We start from the raw sequence: 24,754 nt of genomic DNA on the forward strand, positions 1-24,754 counted from the left end.
TTAGAAATTACTATACTCTCAGAAAATGAGAGATTTTGTAGCCTTTTCTCGTTTGTAATTTTTTTTCCTAAATCCGATTTTTTTTATACCTACATTTAAAAAATTGCAAAATTTGCCACCCCTAGATTTGCCGCCACGGGCCGCGGCCCATTTGGCCACCCCCTTAATCCGGCCCTGGCTCCAGTAACACTGCAACATTGTTCCCGCGACCGAAATAAAGGCTACTTTAAAGATAACACTGAAACTTGGACTAGAAAAGTTGGTGAGACCTGGAATCCTCTGAAATCGTTTTAAGATGAACGATTCTTTTTTTACTCTATAAACGCTCGTGTCAGTTCTAAAGTACACATGACTCAGAGGAATAAAAAGTAAAGCCGGTACAAAAAAGTGACAGTAAATTGATGGACTTCAACGCAGATCAGGGTTTCTTTTGAGATCAGTTTTCTTGAGCACAAGGAGATACTGGTGAGGAGTGATATCAGTGTCATTTGAACTGGTCTCAGTATTTTTTGGCACATTTAAGTGTTGTTTATTACGGATCTCAGTGCCAGATCTTCTCTAAGAGGGCTGATGCCTCTTGCCATTTTTATCCATTAGAACCACGCAGTAGAGGTATTCAAATTCCAACTAAGTTTTACCCTCTGCTTTTATATAAATAAATCGACATTGCCTTACAAATTAATTAATTGCCTACAATTTACTATTACTAAAGAAAAATGCACCAATAATAATTTGTATAGCTTTGTCCATTATTTCTGTAATGTTATTGTCTGTAAGAGGTTTGCCATGATGATAAGCTTTGATATCATCGGAGAGTCTTCCGAAACATTGTTCAACAGTTTGTCCAAATTTTTCCGCTGATTTAAAATTCGTTTTAAGGTCTTTCAAAATTTTCCTAGGGGGCAATTTCAACAAAGGTTTCAATTTTTCAGATATATCGTCGGTTGTTGTATTCTTCTGGTGCACTATCGCCTGCATTGTCTGAAAAAACCTGGTCCATTGTTTTGCCCTCTCTTTCACTTTGAAGAGATCATTAAACATAAGCTCGATTAACTTGATACCAGCGTGTATATCCTCGGAGTTTTTGTATCTCTGAAACATGGAGGTAGAACATAATCTCATTAAAATACTAGGAATAAGATAGGTCAAATCATTCATATGAAGGCTCATCAACCAAGGTGGGCTCCGGCATAATATTTGTGTCAAAATCACACTTACAACTTTGTAAAATATAGATCGTCCTACCTATAAGCTCTCCTTAAGTTCTGTTTGGAAAATATTAGCTTCTATAGTAATGCTGATAATTCTTTGGCAATGTTAATGATTTTCATCGCTTGTAATGTTGAAATGCCAAACTTCTGATTAGTTATGAATGTCGAGATCAATGTTAATAAATTGTGTATGTATATTCATTTTTGAAACTCGAGCGTAAGTCTAATCATTGTTTTCCCCATATTTTTGTTTAATGTTGTGGTCCTCAGAATTTTACCGAACCTGTGCGCTTATTTTAAATTTTTCATGCTTTCATGCTCAAGATCAGAACATACGCCGATTGCATTTAAGAAGTCGTTCATGTCGTTCAATACGTATCGCTTTAGGGATGGGGGAAGATGCCGGGTGGGTCTAAACCTCCGTTTTAGGTGCGTCATGGCTGGGAGGGAAGCCTTGCAGGGCCGCGCAACGTATCAATAAAAAGAGCGTGTACCGCCAATTTTCCGAAAAAATTATGTTGGGAGGCAATTTTGCATCCAAAATTATTTACAATACGCCAATTTAATGGGGGATCGAACCGAGCGTCATTGGATTGTTCAGGAGGAGGTGCAGACCTGTATGCAAAGGAGTGGGGTGTCGAAAAATCCGATTTTCAGAGTAGTGTATTTTATGAATGACCTCTAATAGATAGGTAACCATATTTATTTTATCTAATAAATAAATTAATACTCACCAGTACAACTGTCTGGTTATTTAGCTTTTCTGTGAGTAATTTATGATCACCCCTAAAGTCATGCAAATCCCCAAGATAATCCTTTATTGCTTTTGCATACTCGTCGATTTGTCGCGTTTGATTTTTTACCGTTTCTTGTTCTGCTTGCAATGAACTCCTCAACTGCTCCACCCTCATGGACATCTGCTTCTGTAATAACGATAAAGAGAATGAATTTGTTTTATACAGTATATTTTTTAAAATAACCCGTCCATTCCACGATAAGTCATCAACACTCTATTTCATTACCTATATCTTCTTCTCGGTACGTCGCGTAGCGCGTAGCCCCTTCCCTCGTGAGTTAGGAAAAAATAAAAAAAACTACTTTAATTTTTGAATTTTTTTTCGGATTTGCCATGAATCGAGTGTAAGTTAATTTCAAGTGACCACATCAAAAAGTAAGTTTTTTCAAGAGATGGAGGAGGAGAGGGGCTATTACTTACTTTATTGTAAAATCTCGTAAGAGACACGATTGTACTCGGTTTTTTCCCTCATATGTTTCTTTCTGCACATACGCACAGTGGCGGCGCGTAATGGGTGCTCGTGGGTGCAGTTGCACTCACATGATTTTGAGAGATCCCCCCCCCCCTTTCTTTTTAAATTTATTTTCCTGTCCTGGTTTTTGTCAGTGAAATGATCGATTGTTAGTTGAACCTACTTACAATTTACAATCCAATTCTGTGCTTCCTCAAGATTCAATAATAAGATCACGATTTGAGCATTAGCAAAGGGAGTGCACCAACTCTTTTCCTGCGGTCCACCTCGCCGCACCGAGGGTAGCCCGGCAGATAGTGCTGTCTAGAACGTAGCGGTGAAGGTAGGCAGGTATAAAAGTAAGTTGGGGAAACATTTACATCAGGAGTTATACCATGTCAAAGTTGCCACGTCCAAAAAAAAAGACTTGCCACGTCCGTCTTTTTTGCCATTGAAGGTCCAATGATAGGAAGCTCTAAATAGTAAAGTCCCAAAAAAGTATGCCCTCTAGGCATTTTTCCATTTCTTATGGCCCCAATAAGGACATTAATTTAAGTGACAAAAGTTGATTTTGCACCGTGTTGTGGGAGCCCGAAAGTTCACCGCAAAAATTGCATTGGTTTAAATGGGGAGAAATCAAACCCAGCAAAAGATACAAGTCATAATAGGAAATGCTGTCTATAAATCTTTTTATCAAATAATTATTGAGCTATCGAGCAAAAAAGTTCCAATGAGTCTTTTAAAACTGCGACCAGCAGAGTCTTCATGTATTACTTTGATACCTATCGATACGACGACGTGTAGGTACATAAATTTCTCACTTACCGTGGTATTTTTAAGAATGAGCAGTTTATTTTCCAACGAGGTTGTATATTTTTTTACCCTCTCTAGCACATTGGTAGACATGTTTTTTTGCTTCAAGTATTCACCTATAGCTTTGAAGTGTTTGTCTGCGGTTGATTTGTCCACCATGCCTTGCAAAGGTACCTTCTGTTCCTTTTCTTGCGTTTCGTTTTGCAATGAACATATCTGTACCTGAGTGTAAAGTACCGATAAATATAAGTAATTTATGTAAACTATAATAAATAAATTTCACACCATGAATCAAAATACAAATGACGTAAAGAGATAACCATTATTATTAAAATGAAAGGAGTTACATTGAATGGACTGAATCCTAACCGTTGCCACCAAAATTCAAAGGGTCTAATGTAAGAGCGCATGCTCAGTGACGTTTTTGGAAAAGAACAAACATGGCAGTAGATTCTAGGGGAAAAATAGTTATTGCACAACAAAAATTAAAACTTCTCGAGGCCCCATGACAATCTTGATCTTTACTCCTTTGTATCTGGAAACCACGAACTTCAATGTGTGACTTCCATTCACGTAAACTTCCGATTCACAGCACGGAAATAATACATAGGTAGTTAGGTATCAAAAGTTTTTGTTTTTACTGATAAAAAAAATTGCTCATTGCAAAATATTGCCTTTCTTCTCTTTCATTCTAGGTAAAAAAACGAATCTCTTTCTCTATCAAATTTGTCGTGATCTTTCTCGCATTTTTTATTTTTTACAATGTACTTTCTCACTGAAACACTTTCTTTAGTTTCCGACAATGATAGCAGGTGCCCATTGACTTCTGATGAAAAAATGAAGCAGGCGTGAGAGGGAATCTACAAACGTGATGTAAACACATGTTACCTCGAATTTTTTTGTGATTTCATCTGTTCATTATGTACAAAGTGTGAACTTTGTACCACTGTTTTTTATTGAAGTTGTAGGATTTTAGTTAAGCTGTACGTTGGTTAATGGAAACAAGAAATATGCACAGAAAATTGATGACAGAGCAATTTTTATTTAAATTCTTAAATAAACGCTAACCAAAACCCGATTAAGAATCAGATACGAATAAATAGTAGTATAACCTACCAATAAAGGAAATAAGATGAATAATTGTAAGACACTCATGCACGTCATATTTATCTCTTTAACACACTCACATTTATTTCTTTACTTTTTTTCTTCTTTTTTTTGGAGTTGCAAGTGATAACGTTGGATCACGAATGACGAAAATTGAAATTATTCTTGGTTAATCAATCGATCGATCTTCTGATGAGTCATATGCGTTGTAAACATCAAGTACAGCTCCAAAAAAATTGAGCGTTCTGAACAAGACGTGAAGCCATAAAGAATTTCATGACGTCATTCCAGTTTAAAGCATAACATGGTTTCTCTCCTCTTGATCTTACCAGTGATAAACATTATGATTCACAAATTGACCCGACCATCTCTTCTGGGGAAGTTATGGTGCCTGTCATACGAGCTTCAGGTATAAATCTATGAATACATCGTAGAAAAATCGAGTTTAAACACAGCTGAAGGTAAAACAGACGTATCCCGGCCTCTTTTTTTTTAGAATATGTACGACACTTCACAAGTAGCATCGAGCGGAACATTGCGACTTCACGCCTCGCGCCATGGCGCCTTCAATTTTGCAGATGCAACACGGACATCCATCAAGCGCGAATAGTTGTATCTCTGCGCCGTTATGAACGCGCGTCCATTCCCTTGCTCTATTTCTATGTTGTCCTGGCTCCGTTTGTCTCATTTGTAATGGTGCTTCGAGGGCTAATTGTAGGTTGAAGGTGGCTGGGGTATTATTGAAAGAGAAAAAGAGTTGATGTTACTGTGTAGATGCAGCAGAAACGCATGTTTGAACAATGACTTGCTCGGGAGCAATTTGAATCGATCTAAACAAATCTGTCTTTTTTTCTAAGTTTATAATTTATTTACTCAAAGACTTCATACAATTTTATTAAGTCAATTTTAGAACTGGAATCACATTGAAGTGGTGTACAACAATGTTACTCGCAAATGGCGGCTTGCAGAAGGGTATACATTTGCGATAGTGCATTCAGTCGGACGCACTGTGTGCTAACGCGCGTTTCTTAAATCACAGGTGTACGAGCGAGTCGTGCTATGCTCCCGAGTTCACATAAGTCGCAATGGATGTTGGATGACGGTTGGTCATCAAAAGTATATGACCATTTATCGGTTTGTGAGATAAGTTATACCTACCGTCCTCCCTTATTTCAGTAGGTAGCTCATTTTATCGAACTTTTTATGTCACTTAAGGGTGATTGTCGAGGATATGCAGAGCAGAGGCGGATCAAGCAATTTGGCAACAAAGGCTTTCCTCCATTAAAACCTGTGTTGAGAAATCGATTCTTGTTGAGGTACCGGGCCCCGTTAAGAATCGATACATTTCCGTTTGATTAATGGAAGAATAAAAAAGGTTGCCAGTTAGTTGAATCCGCGCATGAATGCAAAGGCTGCCGAAGTGTTGTGTAATGTTTGTACCATTATTGCATTTACCTCTCTGTTAAACGCTACTCGGGACTCTACTATGCCTCTACCTTCGGCAGTTAAGTTTCAATAAAGTTATACTTAAAAAAGTGGTAATTTTAATAGCTCTCAAATTGTTCCTACTAGGGTCACTGAAAGAAATCGAGTTAATAAATTAGAAATATTTGCACCATTGATCGGATATTTCTGAACTATCTAAGGGCACAGTACTTAAATTGCGCTAAAAAACCTTTGACTTATTATTTTGCTAACTAAGGGAAATGGTTCTTCGGTAAATCCGCCTAACCTCTGTGTAAATCTGCTAAACCTCTTGTTTTTTCACCAAATGTCCAGACAGTAGGTTCCAATGTTTTGCTAATCTACAAAAAAAAGATAGAGGACCCGCAGCAAAACGTCGAAGGCACTTCGCTTCGTAAATAATTTGGAATAGCATACATTTTTGAAAGGGGTTTTATTCAATATCTTAGCGAGAAGTTGATTTCAGTAGTTTCTGTCGCGCGAATCATATTCTATGTGAATTTCTAGTGAAGTATCATGTATGAGAGTGCTTAAATTCGTACCTTGTTTAATGGTCCATTCAACCTAAAAAGGTGAACATACAGCACTTTCCTAACTTTTCTCAGAAAAAATATTTTATCGGGAGAAACGAGGCAACGTTGGAATGCTCATACGGCGTCGAAATAAAATATGGGGCTTTTAAGCCACATTGTTCGATACCGCGATTATCCTATCGCGAGTTCGAATAATCGCGCCGAACACGGTGCGGTCGGCGTCTAACTCATATCAGCGCCTGCAAGACTGCTGGAATACTTCACGCATTGCGCCAAACAGTACGGTCGGCGTCAAGCACATATTAGCGCCTACAAGACTGCATGAATACTTCTCGCATTTAACGAAACGCAATGCGAGAGTCATTTGAGTTATTTGCAGTAACTATTCGCAGGGCCGGATTTACCTATCGTGCATCGGTGCAGCTGCACAGGGCGCCAGATTTTGAGGGGCGCTAAATTTTGGGTTTTTTTCTAAACCCTGCAAAAAATTGAGAATTGCGTCGAAAGTTCAGAAATGAAATGTGCATATGAAATGCCTATTTTTGTCCCACCAGAATTTTCTTCTGCAAAATTACATCAGAGAACCATTAATTTATTGCGTTCAATATTTTACCTATTATACCCCCCCCCTACCCTTTATTACCCTATTATATTATGACCTGACCCTAGACTTTAAGGGTCAAACTTTCTCTTAGTTTCGTAGTTAACAGTAACAGGAACAGGTACCTGGTTTTGGTTTCTGCCCCAGAATCATTCACTCACTCGAAAAAATTCGTTTTTAGTTAGAGTTAGCACGTAGTAGCCAAAGAAGACAGTCGGGTTGGGAAATGCGCGGGCGGGGGGGGGGGGGACGTGCGAGGGGGGCGCCTTGAAAATTTCTGCACAGGGCACCAAAAACGTAAATCCGGCCCTGACTATTCGACTACGCGTATAGGCACACTGAAAAAACGAGATTAGGACTGGGCCCTAGAATTGCTTCACCTCCACCGCCACAGGGGCAGGCCCTGCGCGGGTAAGGCCCAGCCCTACCTGGACAGGGTTTAGCTCTTACCAGGTAGGGCTGAACCCTGTAGTAGGTAGATTTGGGCTCTACGCGCGCCGGGCCTGCCCCTATGGCGGTGGAGGTGAAGCAATTTTACCTACCCGGTTAGGGCTGGGACCTTATCGGCGCAGGTACCAGCCCTAAACTCGTTTTTTCCGTGCACATTGCCGCTAGCTGGATTGAAGGTGCATAACGCTGTGAAAATGACTCTACATTCGACCGCGCTCCCTTCCCTGGCTTGCGCAACGTTAAAATCGCCGCAAAACTAGGACCGCGCGTCTATTTTTTTGACGATCCCTGCCCGGTTTTCACCACAATTAAAGGGTAAATATGCATCTCAATTGCAATAATCCAGAAACTTGGACAATGTTTACACGATGATTAACGATTAAACGGGATTCTGAAACTTGATTCGCGTAAAATTAATTTTGGTTTAATAAAAAGAAAACAAAACGAACGAAAATATCGCGTCAAGTTTTTGATGCTTATATTTCAGATCATTTGGGAGACTGAAAGGAAACTCATCAAAAAAAACTGTGTGTAGTTTTTGAAAAACATTTATTAAAAATAAAACATCAATGTGGTGCATAACGTTGCAATCAGAGATGAATACGCTTTCTCTCGCGTGCACCCGTCGGCTTTTGAATCCATTCATCTCTGAATTAACTTGAACATGGTTGTTCTGCTACTTTTTACGTGTAGTTTTTTTCAGTGGTTGGCGGCTGCGTAGCGGCCACAGACCCCTAGTTATATATAGTCCTGGGAATACTGATGCTGTTTTTTCCCAAGGAAATTGTTTTTATGCTAAAAATCTTCATTTAAGTGTCCAATCAAGTGTATTACGGTCAATTTTTTTGGAGGGGGGGGGGGGGTTAATACAGAAAAAATAAAATTAAAAATAAACGTAAGTACGCAGATCTGAAGATGAAACCAGAATATAAGAGAGATCTAAAGTTTTTTTTAATCCGTAAGGCTAAATTTTAGATACACTTAATAACAATTTTTTTTAGACTAAAAATATGTTTACTCGACTCTCAATCTTGAGAGGAGAAAAGGTGCCCTCAGTTGAGCTTCAAAATATTTTAGACTCTCTTTTCTCAAATTATGGTTTGCTTTTTCTACTTAATTCGATCCATATGCACATACGCAGAAATGGCAGGGGCATCCTAAATCATTTTGAGACTAGAGGGATCGAAAAAAATTTATATAGTCTTGAAAAACACCTCTTAGAGAGATTCATTGGCTCCTAAAAACCATTTAGCTACATCTCACCGTTTCGGCAAAAAGTAGCGATTGCCCGCAACTCTCCTTAAATATGCGAGAAACCGGCATGATAGAGATATAAAACCAGGACTAGGAAATATGATTCCGTGTTTATGGAAAAAAGAAATCATAAAAACTACAGCACAGGGAAGTGCGTCCACTCACGGTGAACATGAAAAAATTTCCTTGTTTATTGTTCATTCGAAATCTGCTCAATATCTTTTCTATAATTAGGACAAAAACGTAAAAATATAATGAAAATAAAAATTACGGATCTAATTATTAAATATGATTCCGACTGATTCCGTGCTTTATGTGGCATGATAAATGTTCGAAGAAAAAAATGATTTCACAGGGCCGTTTTTTATCTTCATTAACATTCTTCCCACGTGCGTTTTTATGTGCAAGGGTGTGCATTTGCGTGTGTATTAGCAATGACTGAGTAATACATCTGCGCTTACTCGAGCAGGTCACAAAGTATTTAGATGGATGGATAAATACTTATTTATGATAAAAGTCTTACTTTGTATCTATTACAGCTACATACGGAGATAGATCGGAGACAAGTTCAGTGCTGAAGAGATATTTTTATCGATGTATTAAGCGCACCTGAATTCAAGCATTTATGTTGGTAATGCTTGCATTTACACATCTATGGTAAAATTTAGAATTGCGAAGTTTGTCGCAAATCGAGTCTCTTTCCGTTGTTTCGTTTACAACGTTTTAATTTACAAGGAGAGAAAATTTTTGAGCGTAATAATCGAGATATCTGTCCACAGAACGATCCTAAAACCACATTTTTTTACTTAGTCGACGTATAGGTTACCGCGGACGCGGTCTGACATTCCATTATCGAGTGGCTGCTCCATCTGCCATTGAAACTGGGCCCAAAATGAAATCTAATATTTTCATGTATTGAAAGGCATGAATGATCTTGGACGCCCAAAAATGATATCGCCCCCCCCCCCCCCCCCCCCCCCCGGGAGGAAAAGAGGATGTCATATGAAAAACAGTGTTTTACTGATAACTTTTGAACAATAAGATATCGAACTAATTTTTTTTAAAAAAAATTGAAGGTCGTTTAAAGAGCTCTCTCTTCGTACATGCTTTTTTGTCATTTAATTCTGTATTATCAATGGCAGTTAAAACAATCTCTTTTATTTGTCCATCTTCAAATTATTTCGAAGTTATTTGGTTTTAATTTTTTAAAATTGGTTTCTGTTCACAGCCGTCTGGTGAGATATCAATTTGGAAGAGAAATTACTTGTATTACGGTGCTTGTGTACCGGCTTCTTGTACTCCTAACGACGTACTACTCACCGTTAAAGAAATGATGAGAAACTATCCGATCAGTGAAAACATCACGGTGAGTCTGGAACCAGCTCAGTGCCAAACCCGAAAGTCAATCACACAGTATAAAGAATTTTCATCTTTCGACATCCTAATCCTGTAAGTAGTACGTATACAGATATTATATATATCATATATAATGATGTTCAAAGGTATAATAAACATTACTATAAACTAAAACTACGTATCTGCATAGTAATGTTTTAAAATGTTCACAAATTTATTTTTTTTCAGAAGGCAAACAAATCCACAAGAAGCTTGTTCTTTGATTTTTTTAAAGTATTCCATGATCGTCGAGTAAATATTTAAATAAATAGGATTAGTTTCTGTTTTATCGAAACTACATAAAACGCTCGGAAATTTTGAAATTTTGCGATTGAGATGCGTAATATTTTGGAGCTCACTCATCGATTTTGTGACGATGGTGGTTATTAGTGGGCGCCGATTGGTTTAAGGAAATGCACTAGTGAATGGTTGTTAACGGAAAGGAATACTAACTGATTCTAACCCATTCATGAAAACATTTACCTTTAAAAGAAATCAATCCGAATAATTCATTTCTGAAATGAGGTGTAAATAGTTCCTTTGTGCTAAATACCACCCGAGAGAAAATGGAGGAAACGCCAGAAGTAAAAAAAAAAAATAAATACATAGTAATCAGATTAAATCTTTAGGAATAACAGAAAAAAGAATTTTTTTTAAAAAAAAGAGTTTATGAGCTTCATGACCAGGGCACAATTGAATTGAAAAATAGACACCTTTCCCAGTTTTAAGAATACCTACTGTATCAAAATGTCTGGTGATTTTCTTTTGATGAAATTACACAAGAACGGATATTTTGAAACACCTCGATTAGGATACGCGTTTCCGTAAATTTACTGTCGAAATTTGTCAAATATTAACAGATTTTTTCTCTTATTTTTCTTTCCAGATCTTTCCTCTTCGGACTAGCAGCTCTCGTTTTATACAGCACTGCGTATGATTTTTGGCATTACAGAAAACAAGAACAAAAGATAGGCGGTAAGTCCACCTTCTCTTCTTTTTCCGGGACCGCCTGAAATTTTGATCACCCAACAAATGAAAATCAACCACAATTCGCACCTTCCTGCATTTCGCACTCCTTCGATAATCCCCAGTAGCCTTATCCAAGATTTGACTTTGTTTGGTTGCAGCAGATTCGCCCACATTAGAAAAAAACTAGGGGATCCCTTACCACATTTTACGGGCCTTCAAAGGATCGTTTCGTGGCGATAAAAACCTGTATCATGATTTGAAGTTCTATAACGGCGAGCTCATCTTGAGGTTCATATATACCTAATGCCAAAAAATTAAGGGAATCGGCGCGAAAATGAAAAAGATTACATGAGAAAATGAAACTTTGAGTGAAACAAAGAATTAGCTAAAAAAGGAATGTCTCTCGCTTCCGTTAGTTTTTGTATTATGGGATTTTTGACACTCGGCGATATTTTTCTTTCAGGTGCAACTGAGCGAGTGCTGTTATGTTTTTCGGCTCGGCAAAATTTACCAGACTGCATTATGCCGCGAAAAACCGTCCCGGAATTCGATTTCCTCTCTGGCACACGCACTCTTTTCACGATCCTTGTCGTCTATGGTCATCGCTGGAGGATGAATGTCCAAGCCCCACTGCATGACGTCACTCCATATGAAGAGGTCATAATTTTTTTCCTTTTGGACGCATTTAAGCAAATGGAGTCCATTTACATTGAAAGAGATTAAGTGCCGTAAAACCTGAAATCGGCTTCATGCTGAGTTCTTGTAAATTCGGCGTTTCGTGACAATATCAGGTCTCTATTTTACAAAAGTAATTGGTTTCAACCAGTCAGTGAATCCCTCCGATGCCATAAATTGCCGAAGAAAATAAGCGCAAAAGCCAGAAACGGCAATTTTTCATTGTTTTTTGACGTTATTGTCGTTTTTCTGAAATGAGCAAGGTTTCTGGAAAATTCGCAAACGACAATTTTTCATGGTTCTCTTGATCTCCTCTGCTTAAATAGGCTAAACTATACGGTTTGTGTACAGTAAATACATCATTTAGTGGATAATCTATTGTATTATGCTCACCTCCGCTTTATTGACCACTTTCTTAACCATGCGTTAAAGTCTCCAGATATACAGCATTAGGGGCGATTTTGCACGTTGGCAATACTGTTTTCCTTCATTTAAATCCAATGAAAATATCGATTTAAGGTACAGCAAGCTGACCCACCAAGATTCGATTGTTTTATGTAAAAAATGGAGGAAAAACAGTGGTGCCAAATTTCAAGAATCGCCTTTGTACAACATTCATGAATGGAAAAAACAGACTGAACGTGAAAGCTGTAGTATAGTATGTAGATTCAGAGTGGGTCGCAAAAGGTCGGTAACATAACTATGATAGGTAAATGAGGAAATCGCATATGACTCAGCTATCGACATTGCAAATGTCTTACCATGTTTTACTTTCTTCTCATAAACGAAACTAGTATTATTTCAACGGGTCTCGGGTGATTTCGTTCTTTTTTTTTCTTGCTTTCGAATGCTAGAAAAATTTCATTCAAAAATGTCTAGCTCTTATATCATGCTGATTTCGATAATTTTATTGATGAGATAATTCTGTACAATCTGTATGCTTGTTTATCAACACACGGAAACTACTTACAGTCAATTTAAAAAGAATTAATCTCCTCTAGTTACAGAAGGAACATGATCGGATATTTAGCGATGTCACTATCGAGGAAGTGTTTTCTAGTTTTAGATTAAGAGAATGGTTGCTTAGTTAACTACACCATCAATATGATTTGTAAGTATGGAAATCCCTGCAGGGTTGAAAATTACTTTGACTTCTCTTTTCTTATAGCTGTAAAACCGCAAAGTTTATCGTGATTATTGTAATCCACGTATATCTGAAAAAAAAAATAATGGACATTTTATTTTATTCGTGTTTCAGAAAGCACGCGAATTCAGCGTCCTGATAACCTGCCTTATTGTTGTCAATTCCTTTTTGTCGATCAGTGGATTCCTAACTGGATACCTTTTCTACCCAGAACTTGAAAAGTGGGATGAGAGGAAGAAATTGAGCCCCAAAATCATTGTAGTCCCAGTAATCTACCGTCTTTTGAGGTAAATATTAGGTATTTTGATACTCTCATTAGAGGCAAACACGACATTTTTAGAATAGTGGCATGCTAAAAATCTACCAATCTTGCCCAAATGCATATGTGATGATTCTTGAAATTGATAGACAAAGCGTTGGACAAAGAAGAAAAAGAAAAATTCGGGCGATTCTATTGGTGGAAGCGGATGGTTGCAGTGGATGTAGGAGGTACGCACGACTACAGTGCAGGTATAAAATATTACAACTATATTTCATTTATAAACACGAATTTTTAGTGACCTGTTCAATAATTTTATATAAATCATAAATATCTAATCATGTGATTGAATATTTTAGTTCTATATTAAGTACACGTTGGGTTTATCTATATTATGATTGATTATAAGCGCACTGATAACTATTAAGTGAAAGGTTATCGTGTGGGTGTCTTACAGGGGGAGGGTGCAAAATAATCGACAAGAATACTTTGCGTTGGACTTGAACGACCCTTTACACACAAATAGGATAATAATCACAGATATTTTAATCATTCCTCTTTTTTTCTCGCGTACTAAAGGTTCACGCCATTATATGCAGTGGTAATTTTGTTGAACCTCTCCATCCTACCGAAACTTGGCGAAGGTCCTCTATGGCCATCGATGGTTGGTAAAGAAGTATCAAGATGCTCAAAAACGTGGTGGACCAACATGCTCTACATCAACAATTACGTCCAAGCTAATGATATGGTAAGTTTGACCAAACTTTTGAAATTATTGATCACCATTCGCACGGTGGCCAATGTTGCAAAATATGTACCTCGTTTTGTTACCTACCTACTTCTTTCTTACTTTTACATTTCATTTTATTAAAAAAAAAGACGCATAAACATCACTTCGAGGGATCTTTACTAATCTCTCCTTCTGCTGAATATTCAAACTTTACTCGATCGATAATGTTAATTCCTTTCCTTTATAAAAACTAGGCATCCGTGAAGATTTTGAAAAACCGCAATCTTAGATACGTCGTTTTTGCATGCAGCAGAGAAAATCAATCTAAAGTCTGATTAAATGGCGTCTAAAACTTACTGATTTCATCATTGGTTCATACGGAGGCACGAGCTCCGTTTAAATGTTTAAGTTTCACTCTTTTTATGTTGCGTTTCTGCATATGTTTCAGTGCATCTACCAGTCTTGGTACTTGTCAACCGACTTGCAACTCTTCCTTTTGGCTATGATACTTCTTTACATCACCAAGAAATCCGAAAAAGTTGGTCTGACCCTATTCAGACTGCTGATAAGTGGTTCAATACTTTGGCATGGCATATTGCTCTATTTGAGGAGTGACTCTCCTTATCTAGCCGTCGATGAACAGTAAGTCAATATATTAATCATATAAAAGTGAGCCAAGTAGGAATACGATACCTAAAAATTTATGCAGAATTTTGACCACCAGACAGGTTGAAAATTCAAATACCATGAGATATAATGAAAAACTCACGTAGAGCGAGATGGACATGGTGATTTTTACAAATATCAACTCACGAGCTGAAATTCTCTCTCCGAGAACAAGAATTAGACTCAATTTACGGTCGAAATTGATTTTGAAATAAGATTTACATCTTTCGACCCTTAAAATTGCCCAATCAGGGGCGTCCTTTGAGAGTGCCGCGTAACCGTCCCCCTCTCCCTAGAAATTTTAATATGTCCTTTTTTAAGTAATTTTCGTCAATTTGTGTCAATCCAAGGGCATTCTACGAGCCTTTTTGAAAGTCTACCCCTCTTTTCAAGCAAATTTTGGTTCCTCTGAACAACTTCTGCCCCCTCCCATTATTTGGCTGAAACCGCGCCTTTGATTGTACCCCATCATCATTGGCATGAAATAGCATTTTTTTAAAATTTTCTCTCAAAATGTTTACTTTATATTTTTAATTGCTTACTCCGATATTTAATGTTTACTTATTTAGATCGATGCGAGCTATTCCTGACGTGTACTACTACGTCACGTATTACATTCCAGCGCATTTTCGTCTAGCACCTTACATGATCAGCACTCTTCTCGGCTTATTGCTCCATAAATGGAAGGACACCCCTTCTAACATTTCGACGGTACGTCTTTATTCCCTCTAATCTCATTCTTTTCAATGCTACATACAGCAGGTTGAGTCAGAAACTTCCTGTGTGAACCTCAAATTTTGATTTATTTGTTTCATCCCTCTCGCGATTTAGCAAAAATTAAAATTTTGCGTACCTCGTAAAAAAATCGCGTATCTCGTTTTGTAATTGAAAGTCAGCCTGTGAGTTTTTTCCCCAAATTTGAAGCATACTGTCGGTACCGCCAAGTTGTTCACGAGATTCAAAATATGACGAGTTACAAGGTGGAGAAATGATGCTCGGTTCACACCATTCCGCGGGGAAAACGAAGCTGAGCAGTTCCAAAAAGTATAATTAGAGTCAAAAAATATGTGTTAACTCTAATGAGTACCAGTACAAAACTGAGGGGGTTTTGTGCAAAACCCCCTTGTTTGACAAACTAATTTCTGTTTACGACTTTCAGTTTGTGGCAGGAGAAAATATACGGCCAGTGGAACTCGAAAATATTCTTAACTCAATTTTTTTTCGAGAGTGTGGTTTGGTTCATCTCTGATCAACTCGCGGTCCAGTTAACACTGACTCTGGCGGAGATTCTACGAATCAACTCTCAAGCGGACAGCTGGCACCTCTAAATTGGACTGCATTTTGCAATTTGGAACTATAAATTCTGGCTCTTCTGAAAAAAACACTTATGTGCATAGGGAAACGAACGGCACATACGTTGTTTTTAAACCGGGCCAGAATTTATAGTTCCATACACACATATAAGTCGCTTTACAGCACTTCCTCGCGCTCTACGACTCCTAACCTCCGCTGCTCTCTTTCAAACCACAAATCTTGGGGGATTGAGCACCTTAACATTTCCGCTTCAATCCCTTCCCTCCAACCTTTCACTGGGCGCCCTCTGCGTCTTCTCCCAAGAGGAACCCAATCAAGGTCCTTCTTCGGCAACCTGTCTCCTGCCATTCTCTGGACATGACCATACCAAATGAGTTGTTTTGTCATAATATCATGCACGATGGTCTGCTGGGCATCCATGATCTCCCGTACCGTCTCATTCCTGACGCGATCCTTTCTGGAAATACCAGCGGATCTACGCCAGAAGTCCATCTCTGTTGCCTCTAAAACCTCCCGGGTCCGCTGTTTCATCGGCCATACTTCACACCCGTAGGTTACTTACTATGCTCTTGACAATCGCGTTGTAGATCCTTCTTTTGTTCTCTTTTATAGTTCCAAATTGCAAAACGCAGTCCAATTGTTTGTCCTTTTTTGATGAGTGTTTCCCAGTCGATAATTTCCGTCACATCTTGTAATTTTTTCAGCTCCAGGCAAACCTCTTAGGAGCCGGTCTGGTCGTCTTCATGGCAATCGTCAAAGAGAGTGGGAACCTCTTTTCTTTATTGGAATACGGTCTCAGGTTCCATCGATTTGCCACGGCGTTCTATGGATGTCTACACGCTGCACTTTGGTCGCTTGGCTTTTCTCTTCTAATCATGCTCAACTTCCGTAAACGGATAGGTAATTCTGTAAATTATTTAAAGGAGTCACATCGGCCATTTCATAGGAAAATTGAATTCTGAAAAAGATGTTATCGGATATTTTTTCCTTTTTGAAATCGAATCGTTCAAAAAAAAAAATAAATAAATAAAAAATAATAAAAAAAATAAGAAGGAAAAATGCATTGTGTCCAGCACCCCACCCCGAGGCTTCATCGAAAAATATGTTGAACTAAAAATTCTATGAATTTTGACGCGGCTATCTAAAAAAAAATCGAGAGAGATGATGGAGGGGTCAACTAATGTTTTTATTGTTTTCTCTTTTTTTGTTACATTATTTTCTGATCGCAGATTGACTGCCCAGAGCGTCAATTTCTCTGACTTTCTCTGACAAAAAATATAATTTATTTTACATTGCATGTCATTGCAGTGGTACTGATTCCTAATCCAATATAGAAATCGTGTAACTTTTCAGTCAACGATTAAAATTTACCTTCCTCTAAAAAACGAAGAAAAGGAAAGAAATCTTAAAATCAGAAGAAGGATAGAAAGCGCAACCAAGATCCACACATCCAAAGAGCAAACAATCCGTCTGATGGTGCGGAGTGAGTTTTAATTTTACTTACTATGAATGCAGGGTACAAATGAGAAATTATGTAGTATCAAATTAATAGCAACGAATTGATTCCTTTCCTTTTTCTTTTTCAGGATGGGCGATACTGATATTCAACTCTTATCCGTTTTTGATGATAAATAAATTGTCATTTGGTACATATTTGATTCACTCGATAGTTCATACTTACGAATATGCATCCTTACGTGTACCCAAAGTTCCTAGTCGATTTCATGAGGTAAGTGATGATCCTGAGGAATATTTACTTTTCGGATAAGTTTTTCAGTCAATATATGATGGCTTATTGTGAATGAAAATATGAACGTCAATAAAAATGAACAAAATTGTAACTTTGAACGAAAGTTTAATCGAGATTTATTTAGAATGAGTGGGTAAAGTAGCTATAACTGGAAATATCAGATCTTTCCGCTCAATAAATATATCCACGTGATAGGTACACTCTTCTGAGGACTCTGTGAAGAATTTTTCGAATACCACGGTATATGAGAGTAAAGGGGCTCGGCGGTCCCAGAGAATGCTTTACTAAATCTTAAATCTGTGCGAGAATTCCTTCTCCATTATTTCAAGCCAGTTCATGGATTGGCCGATTTTCCAGCTACTTCGCGGTATGGCATATGTAACCTGTCATTCCGTGCTATGGACAAAAAACTTCCCATTTCGTAGAATGGAATCCGTAAACGGGGCATAACATTTGCATTATGTAATGGAAAAACATATCCCACCAATGAGGTCTACCCTCACTTAGAGAACAATGAGAAAGAACGCGATTTTTCCCGAATTTTCTGCAGGGAATTGCTGCCTCTCCTCCAACTTGTCATCGAAAGGTTTTATGGCAATAGGCATCGGTTACGGCTTAAATGTATGCAATTTTATAAAATCCTATTTGACCTTCATCCTTCCAAAATCACTGCTTCGATGTCCTTCCGAAAAATCAAGTGTACGAATCACAAATAGATTTTTGCAAGATTTGCAGACATTGTGTTTGATAAAATTTTTTTCTTTAATTTCAGTACTGGCTCACAGCAGGAGACATTGTATTCACAAACGCACTTGCCTTGGTTTTGTGTGTTCTCGTTGAAATGCCATCGAGTAAACTAGTCAAACTCTTGTTCTCCAACGCAAGGTAAGCATTTTCCAGTCATTAATGTACAAAATGAGTGCAAATCAGTGCACACATACGCAAAACTCATACATTTTTTGTCGCCATTGTTTCGAAATTAAATTGAAATCGGCTCGGAATTATGATTTTAATTCCTAATTATTCCTCCTCCAAAAGGTCTAATAAAAAAAGAAAGAAAGAAAGAAAAAAAATGCCATACCTATATCAGATAATAATTCAGCCTGAATGTTTAGCACTGTTTAAAAAAATACCACCCGTCTTTTCCACCACGTATACGTAAGGATTCTCTTGAAAATCGAATTTCTCTGTAGGAGTTTTCCAGATGATGCAATTTTTCCCAAAAATGAAACACGCAAGGACAGGGTTTCAGGACATTCCGTCAACGATTTTTTGTCCGCGCACCTGTTTTGTCCAGTAGTTTACGTCCATGCGTAAAATAAGCAACAGTGACTTGGTTCAAGCGTTATATTTTAATCTGTATATAAAATTATATTGATAATATTGAAATGAGAAAATTGAGAGAGAAGGAGGTATTGTTATGTTAACTCATTTTTTAAATGAAATGTTACTTTCTTCTTTTGATTAATCTTTTCTAATTGTCATCGGTGAATATTTTTAGTTTTATTACTATCCTTAAATTGATATATAACACTTACCTCAATATGTGTAGATATATATTTTTTTGGGGGAGGGGGGTATTATTTCATTTTAAAAATATTTACATTTTTGAAACTTATATTTGTAAAACCTTTTCCAAGCGATGGTACTGATATTTATCTCAGTGAACCGTAGTTGTCTTGAAAGAAATTATACAAAACCCGAATAAAAGAGGAAAAAACCAAGAAGCACGCAATCTTTTATGTTAGCCCATTTGTAAAACGATCTTTCAGAGTCAAACCCATCCAGTTTTGAGCATTTGGTTGCGCGTATACCACGCTGCAGCACATTAAAATCACAAAATGTAAAAGAAAAAATTGAAGTGCTTTGGAAATCTTTTTTTTTTTTTTTTTTAAATCAATTTTGATGAGAATAATCAATGCAGAGTGTTCAAACATTTCAAAATCATGAGTCGAAAAACGCTGACTCCGTGAGTTTAAATATTTGAGTCAAACACAGCGGAGCGGCGTGCTGCCAGCACGAAACGCGCATTGGCGCCTACAAACCTAACAGGGATACTTCACGCATTGCGTAATGCGTGAGGTATCCCTGTTAGGTTTGTAGGCGCCAATGCGCGTGTAGCGCTGGACGCCCTCGCCCGCCGCTCCGCGGCGCTTCAAGCAACTGTTTCGCAACCAATGTTTTGCACAGTATCATACGAAATTAAAGGCGCTCCAACATATTAAATATGACGGCTTATTTTAATAGTACGGAGCTTTCCTCGCAAAATAAATCAAGATACTAGGGCACAAAAAGAGAGCAGCTGTCCAAAAACTTACCAAGTCCTACCATCCATATTAAATAACATTTAGCATAAAACAAGCAAACCCTCATTTTCCCAAGACATTATACATTTTCATCCTGAAAACTCGTAAGCCAATATCGTTTGTATTTACTTGTGGGCCAATTAACTTGGGTCTCAATTGGTAAGTGGACCGAAATCCCCCGAAAAACGCATGGACGTAAACTACTGGACAAAGCCAGTGCGCGGACAAATAATCGTTGACGGCATGTTCTATAACCAAGGACAGGGAAAATGTCACTTTCGGATTCAACAGTCAAAAATACGAAGAGCCCGTTTCAGATAACTTTTCCTTCTTCGCTACAGCATTCCGCACCCACCGCTTATGGCGAAAAAGGAAAAGTTATCTAAAACAGGCTATAGAAACAAAGGTATGGAGAACTTTTTTGCTTTTCCTGATTCGATTCGAAAGTTCCCTCGTATCGGTCAAACGGCAAATTATTTATCAGCCGTTGCGTGTAATTCTTCCTTTTCTTGTGCGTGATGGCGTTATTCTTCGGTGATTTTGGCTGCTCAAGCAGAAAATGTTACTCGCACTTAATCGCAAAAATCCTATTTCTGTTCACATTGCTAGGGGATAATTTTCCGATGATCCCACTCTAGCCATGTTTTTCTATTTTCATAAAAAAAACTAATAAAAAAAATAAGGACTAACCAAGAGAAAAGTTAAAAATGTGAAAATTATAACATATGTGCTTTGTTTCAGACCTAAACCAGAGATTAAAGATCCACAGAAAATCTCTCGATTGGATTCAAACGAAAACTTGCGAGAGGAGGTTAAAAACAACGATATCATGAAACATGCAGCTTCCAACGGAAACGCCAAAAATGGTTTTATGAACGGACACGCCAACAAGGAGATGGCAATGAATGGAAAAACCGATGGTTTCACCCCTAATGAAAGGCACGAACTTACGCACAGAATTAGCTACAATAGGGTGGCAGATTTAATACACGGATATGAGAAAAAAGAACTTTAGGCCTCTCAGAGTAACCGGATGGCCGGTTACCATCTGACTATTTTTGTTCTTGACTCCAAGGAGCGGTATCATAAGCAGATCTCAATGTAAAAATCACCCCTTATAAGTATCGAGACTTCATCGCCTCTTTGCTGAACGAACTTGATCGTTAGAAACCTATTTTGCTATTTTATGTATCCTTAGAAACCACTCGGCAAACTGTAGGTCGATTTTCAAAAATTGACCCGCTGCAGGATTCATAGCAAAACTTTATTTCTCATTTGTCGAATGACTTAGATCAATAGCAGTCGAATCTGTACACTAGAAGTAACCAGACAATCATGTTAAATAAATGCACTGGACGTGGCTTAATGCATTCTCCGCATTGTTACCAGAATAAAGTAGTTTGTACCGCGCGGCGTGGCGCACCGTTTGCTGCCATATTTTAGCCGAGCAGACAAAACAGTTCCTAAGGGTGAAACAGTTGTCTATCCGTCCGATTGAGGGCAAATATACCGTTGCGCCATTGAAGTCTCGCTCCGTGCAGTACGCGCCTTCAATTGGAAAAGTTTACCAGGAAGTGCACTTACAAGTCGAAATAGTTGCATAATCCTTTAAAATGAAGGCGTTCCACGGTTTATGCTTACTTTGACACCACGTTCTGTGGCGCGTGAAGTTTTACTTTTTCATTCTGGCCAGGTAGCAAAATGTAGCTCCCATGATACTATGTGTAGGAATACTTACATCAATGAAATACCTGGAGATTGACATTTTCGTATTTTCAAAAAAGAAATCCATCTTGAGACTGAAATTCGCAAGATGATGCCTGAAGTTGAAACTTTCGTATCGATGGCTAAAGTACGACACCACGTATCTTAATTGCGGTGTTTCAAAACCTCCGCTCCTAGTTTACTTTTTCGACGAGGAATAAGTCAACTTTATAGCTTGAAATTTTTACAGAATATTCGACCAGCAAATAGGGAAAATCAAGGAAGTTAACAGGAAATTACGTTGACTAGTTTTCCAAGAAAAATATATGACTAAAAGTCTACGACGTCACAAATAGAAACACGTGGTCTCGCACTTCAGCCATCAGTAATCAGTATCGTGAGGTGTTTTAAAGCCTAGTTCCACTAATGCCTGCCACATTTTATACTACCGAAGAATGGTCGGCCATTCTTGAAAAATTGCACACCATTTCTCTCTTCAACTCAATGATATTCTTCAAAAATTTCATGCGAAAATATTGATGAGTCCTCGTGGAAATGTATAAAAGCATTTCCACAAAAGCTGCGCTATCGTAGTTATTTCCGTAAGAATGCAAATATTTTTATTTCTAGGAAAATTGAACCGATTACTTACCAAATCTCGTAAGCGCCAAAATTGCGAATACGAGGAAAACGAGAAACAAACGTTTTATTCGATCTCTTGATAATCTTCGAATTCCAAAAAATATATGTTCTTCTAGAAGGAAATTTTGCAATCAGACATGATTGATTATACCAGAGAAAACAAAGAAAAAACAACCCCTCCACTTCGCACATAGTGGTTAGCGCTTACGTGATTTGGAAAATAATATGTTCAATCCCCCCCCCCCCCCCCCTGTAAAACTACCTCAAGGGAGGTATGCATACATGTATAGTCATAAGATTACCAGTCAATGATAGTCCGTCTCTCAGAATATTTATTGACATTAAAAGGCTGAATGTAATCTAAATTTTTGGAAGAATATTGACTATCTTTGTACATAGAATGTTTAAAAAATAATTTTATATAATTGTGAAGCTCATTCTTTTGTGATGCACCGATGCTCTTTTGCAGGGTGCGTAAATTTTCAGATGTGAATATTGCCAAATTATCTCCGTTTTCATAAAGAAAGGATAAAACGGATTAGTGAGAGGTAGAAGCAATTCTTTCGAAAATGACTAGTCCGAATAGATCCGTTTCCCATTCCTCGCCATGAATCCAAATCAGTGGCGTGGCGTGGCGTGCTTTGCGATATATCGATCGAACTGTCATTTAAACCAAAAAGGATCGATGAACAGGGTGGTCGCAGCGAACAACTTAATAATCGATTCTTTACCATAAGTTTAAATGGCATAACAATCGGCACATCGCAATTCACGCTACGCCACTGATCCAAATCGTGAAAAGTTCCCAGCCCATTGAGTATCTTTTTTTCTTTACCATGCAATGTCTCGCTTGGAAATGATGTATAGGTAACTTTGTTCGATGAGTGTTTACCATTAGATGTATTTACGTTAGATGATAAGTTGTAGTGTAGGTAATTATTTATTTCTTTGTGCCTAATAAACTGACCAAAATAAAATTCCCAGAAAGCCTTGGTATAATTTAAATTCCTAATGATCCGTAAGTTAACGGCATCGACACTCACGAGCGGTGACCGTAGAGGCGACCAGGCCCGCCACAAGGGGGGGGGGGGATACTGGGACTCTGGTACCGGGGCCCGGGCCCGGAGGGGGCCCCTGTTACCCGTGAGAAACCACTACGAATTCACATGCAACCCTTGTTCCGTAAGAAAAAGTGAAAAATTTACCCTAAAAATTTCGTGAAAGGTGAATAGATTTTCAGGAACAAGCTGGGGCACTGTAGAATTCGTCTTAAATTTTCAAAGAAGTATACTTCTTGGAAAATTTCTAGCAATTTTCAAGATTTTCAGTACAGAGGGATATTTTTAGTAACTGCGTTTCATTTTCTTCCGTCGTCAGATGCTAAGGGTCTCCAGTCTAGGCGTCCTCGACTTCAATGGCTCATGGCTCAACTCTCTTGCCATAGAAAAACGAAGGGGGAGTCCAGGGGGGCTAATTTCCAAGGGCAATAGTCAAATAAAAATTCCATGACACAACTCTCACCAAAAAACTATTTTTTTAGAAGTGCAAAATTCATTAGAGCGCTTAAAAAACCCATAGCCTTTTTTTTTTTTTTTTTTTAAATGGCCATTGATTCGGACACATTTTAGCATATTGTGAGCAAACTTAATCTTGAAATTTCTCAAATTTCAAAAATGAGAAGCACCTCAACGAGCGTTAATGACAGCGCAGAGATACAAGTATTCATGCTCGATGGATGTTCATCGAAGGCGCGATACCGTGAGGCATGAACTCGCAATTCGCCGCTCTATGTTGCTTGCGAGGTGTTGCTCAGATTCGGGAGAAAAGTTAAGAAACAGCCCGATTACGTCTCTCCTATCTTCGGTTGTGTTGCTCACGTAGCCTCTGAAGCGCCACTACACATAAAACAAACGGAACTAACACAATATTAAAATGGAGCAAGGGAAAGGATGCGTGTTGATGACGGCGCAGAGATACAACTATTCATACTTGATGGATGTCATCCGTGTTGCGTTTGCAAAATTGAAGGCGCGATGGCGTGAGGCGTGACTGGTCATGCTCCGCTGTATGCTGTCAATGAGGTGTCGTTCAGATTCGGGAGACAAGCTAAAAAAGGAATCCTGAATATGTCTCTCCTATCTTCGGCTGTGTTGCTCATGCAGCCCCTGAAGCGCCACCACACATAATAAGACAAACAGAGCTAACACAACATTAAAATGGAGCAAGGGGAAAGGATGCGTGTTGATGACGGCGCAGAGATACAACTATTCGTACTTGATGGATGTCCGTGTCGCATTTGCAAAATTGAAGGCGCGATGGCGTGAGGTGTGACTGGTCATGCTCCGCTGTATGATATCAATGAGATGTCGTTCAGATTCGGAAGAAAAGCTAAAAAAGGAATCCTGAATATATCTCTCCTATCTTCGGCTGAGGAGACACTCAATTTTTTCCTCTTTATTTTAAAGTTGATGTCTGATTCTTTCCTTCTTACACAATATCTCACTTCAAAAAGGATGGTCA

General features: G+C 38.2%; 2 protein-coding genes across 3 annotated transcripts in view; one reads left to right on the top strand and one right to left on the bottom strand.

Annotated features, from left to right (window-relative positions):
- Nucleotides 1-23,250, top strand: part of LOC109030161 (O-acyltransferase like protein) — a 44,822-nt gene extending 21,572 nt beyond the window's left edge. Inside the window, exons 3-13 of the mRNA XM_019040990.2 lie at nt 9,909-10,129; nt 10,962-11,050; nt 11,508-11,701; nt 12,978-13,150; nt 13,702-13,870; nt 14,301-14,494; nt 15,088-15,229; nt 16,537-16,732; nt 17,419-17,561; nt 18,355-18,467; nt 20,630-23,250. Coding sequence (XP_018896535.2) covers nt 9,909-10,129; nt 10,962-11,050; nt 11,508-11,701; nt 12,978-13,150; nt 13,702-13,870; nt 14,301-14,494; nt 15,088-15,229; nt 16,537-16,732; nt 17,419-17,561; nt 18,355-18,467; nt 20,630-20,903 — 1,908 coding nt within the window. The 3' untranslated portion in view covers nt 20,904-23,250. The remainder of the gene's footprint in view (nt 1-9,908; nt 10,130-10,961; nt 11,051-11,507; nt 11,702-12,977; nt 13,151-13,701; nt 13,871-14,300; nt 14,495-15,087; nt 15,230-16,536; nt 16,733-17,418; nt 17,562-18,354; nt 18,468-20,629) is intronic.
- On the bottom strand, nt 629-4,548 carry LOC109030163 (uncharacterized). 2 transcript variants are annotated; one of them, XM_072295934.1, is made up of 4 exons: nt 4,388-4,548; nt 3,284-3,493; nt 1,946-2,134; nt 629-1,092 (listed from the first exon to the last, which is right to left on the bottom strand). In XM_072295934.1, exons 1-4 carry the CDS (start codon nt 4,433-4,435, stop codon nt 691-693), a joined length of 849 nt encoding a protein of 282 aa, XP_072152035.1. In that variant the 5' UTR covers nt 4,436-4,548; the 3' UTR covers nt 629-690. The 2 variants fall into 2 exon arrangements, with proteins under 2 accessions (XP_072152035.1, XP_072152037.1); XM_072295936.1 differs by lacking the exon at nt 4,388-4,548 and adding an exon at nt 4,160-4,342.
- Nucleotides 23,251-24,754: the final 1,504 nt, after the last annotated feature.

The sequence above is a fragment of the Bemisia tabaci genome, chromosome 2 (genome assembly GCF_918797505.1).
Source record: "Bemisia tabaci chromosome 2, PGI_BMITA_v3".
NCBI lineage: Eukaryota > Metazoa > Arthropoda > Insecta > Hemiptera > Aleyrodidae > Bemisia > Bemisia tabaci.

What these genes read in the sequence shown, in the direction of transcription:
- LOC109030163 (XM_072295934.1), bottom strand. Translation starts at nt 4,435, where the DNA reads ATGACGTGCATGAGTGTCTTACAATTATTCATCTTATTTCCTTTATTG. An exon ending in TCATTCTTAAAAATACCACG is followed by an intron (nt 2,135 to 3,283) that starts GTAAGTGAGAAA and finishes TCGTTATTACAG; the next exon opens with AAGCAGATGTCCATGAGGGT. An exon ending in ATAACCAGACAGTTGTACTG is followed by an intron (nt 1,093 to 1,945) that starts GTGAGTATTAAT and finishes TCCATGTTTCAG; the next exon opens with AGATACAAAAACTCCGAGGA.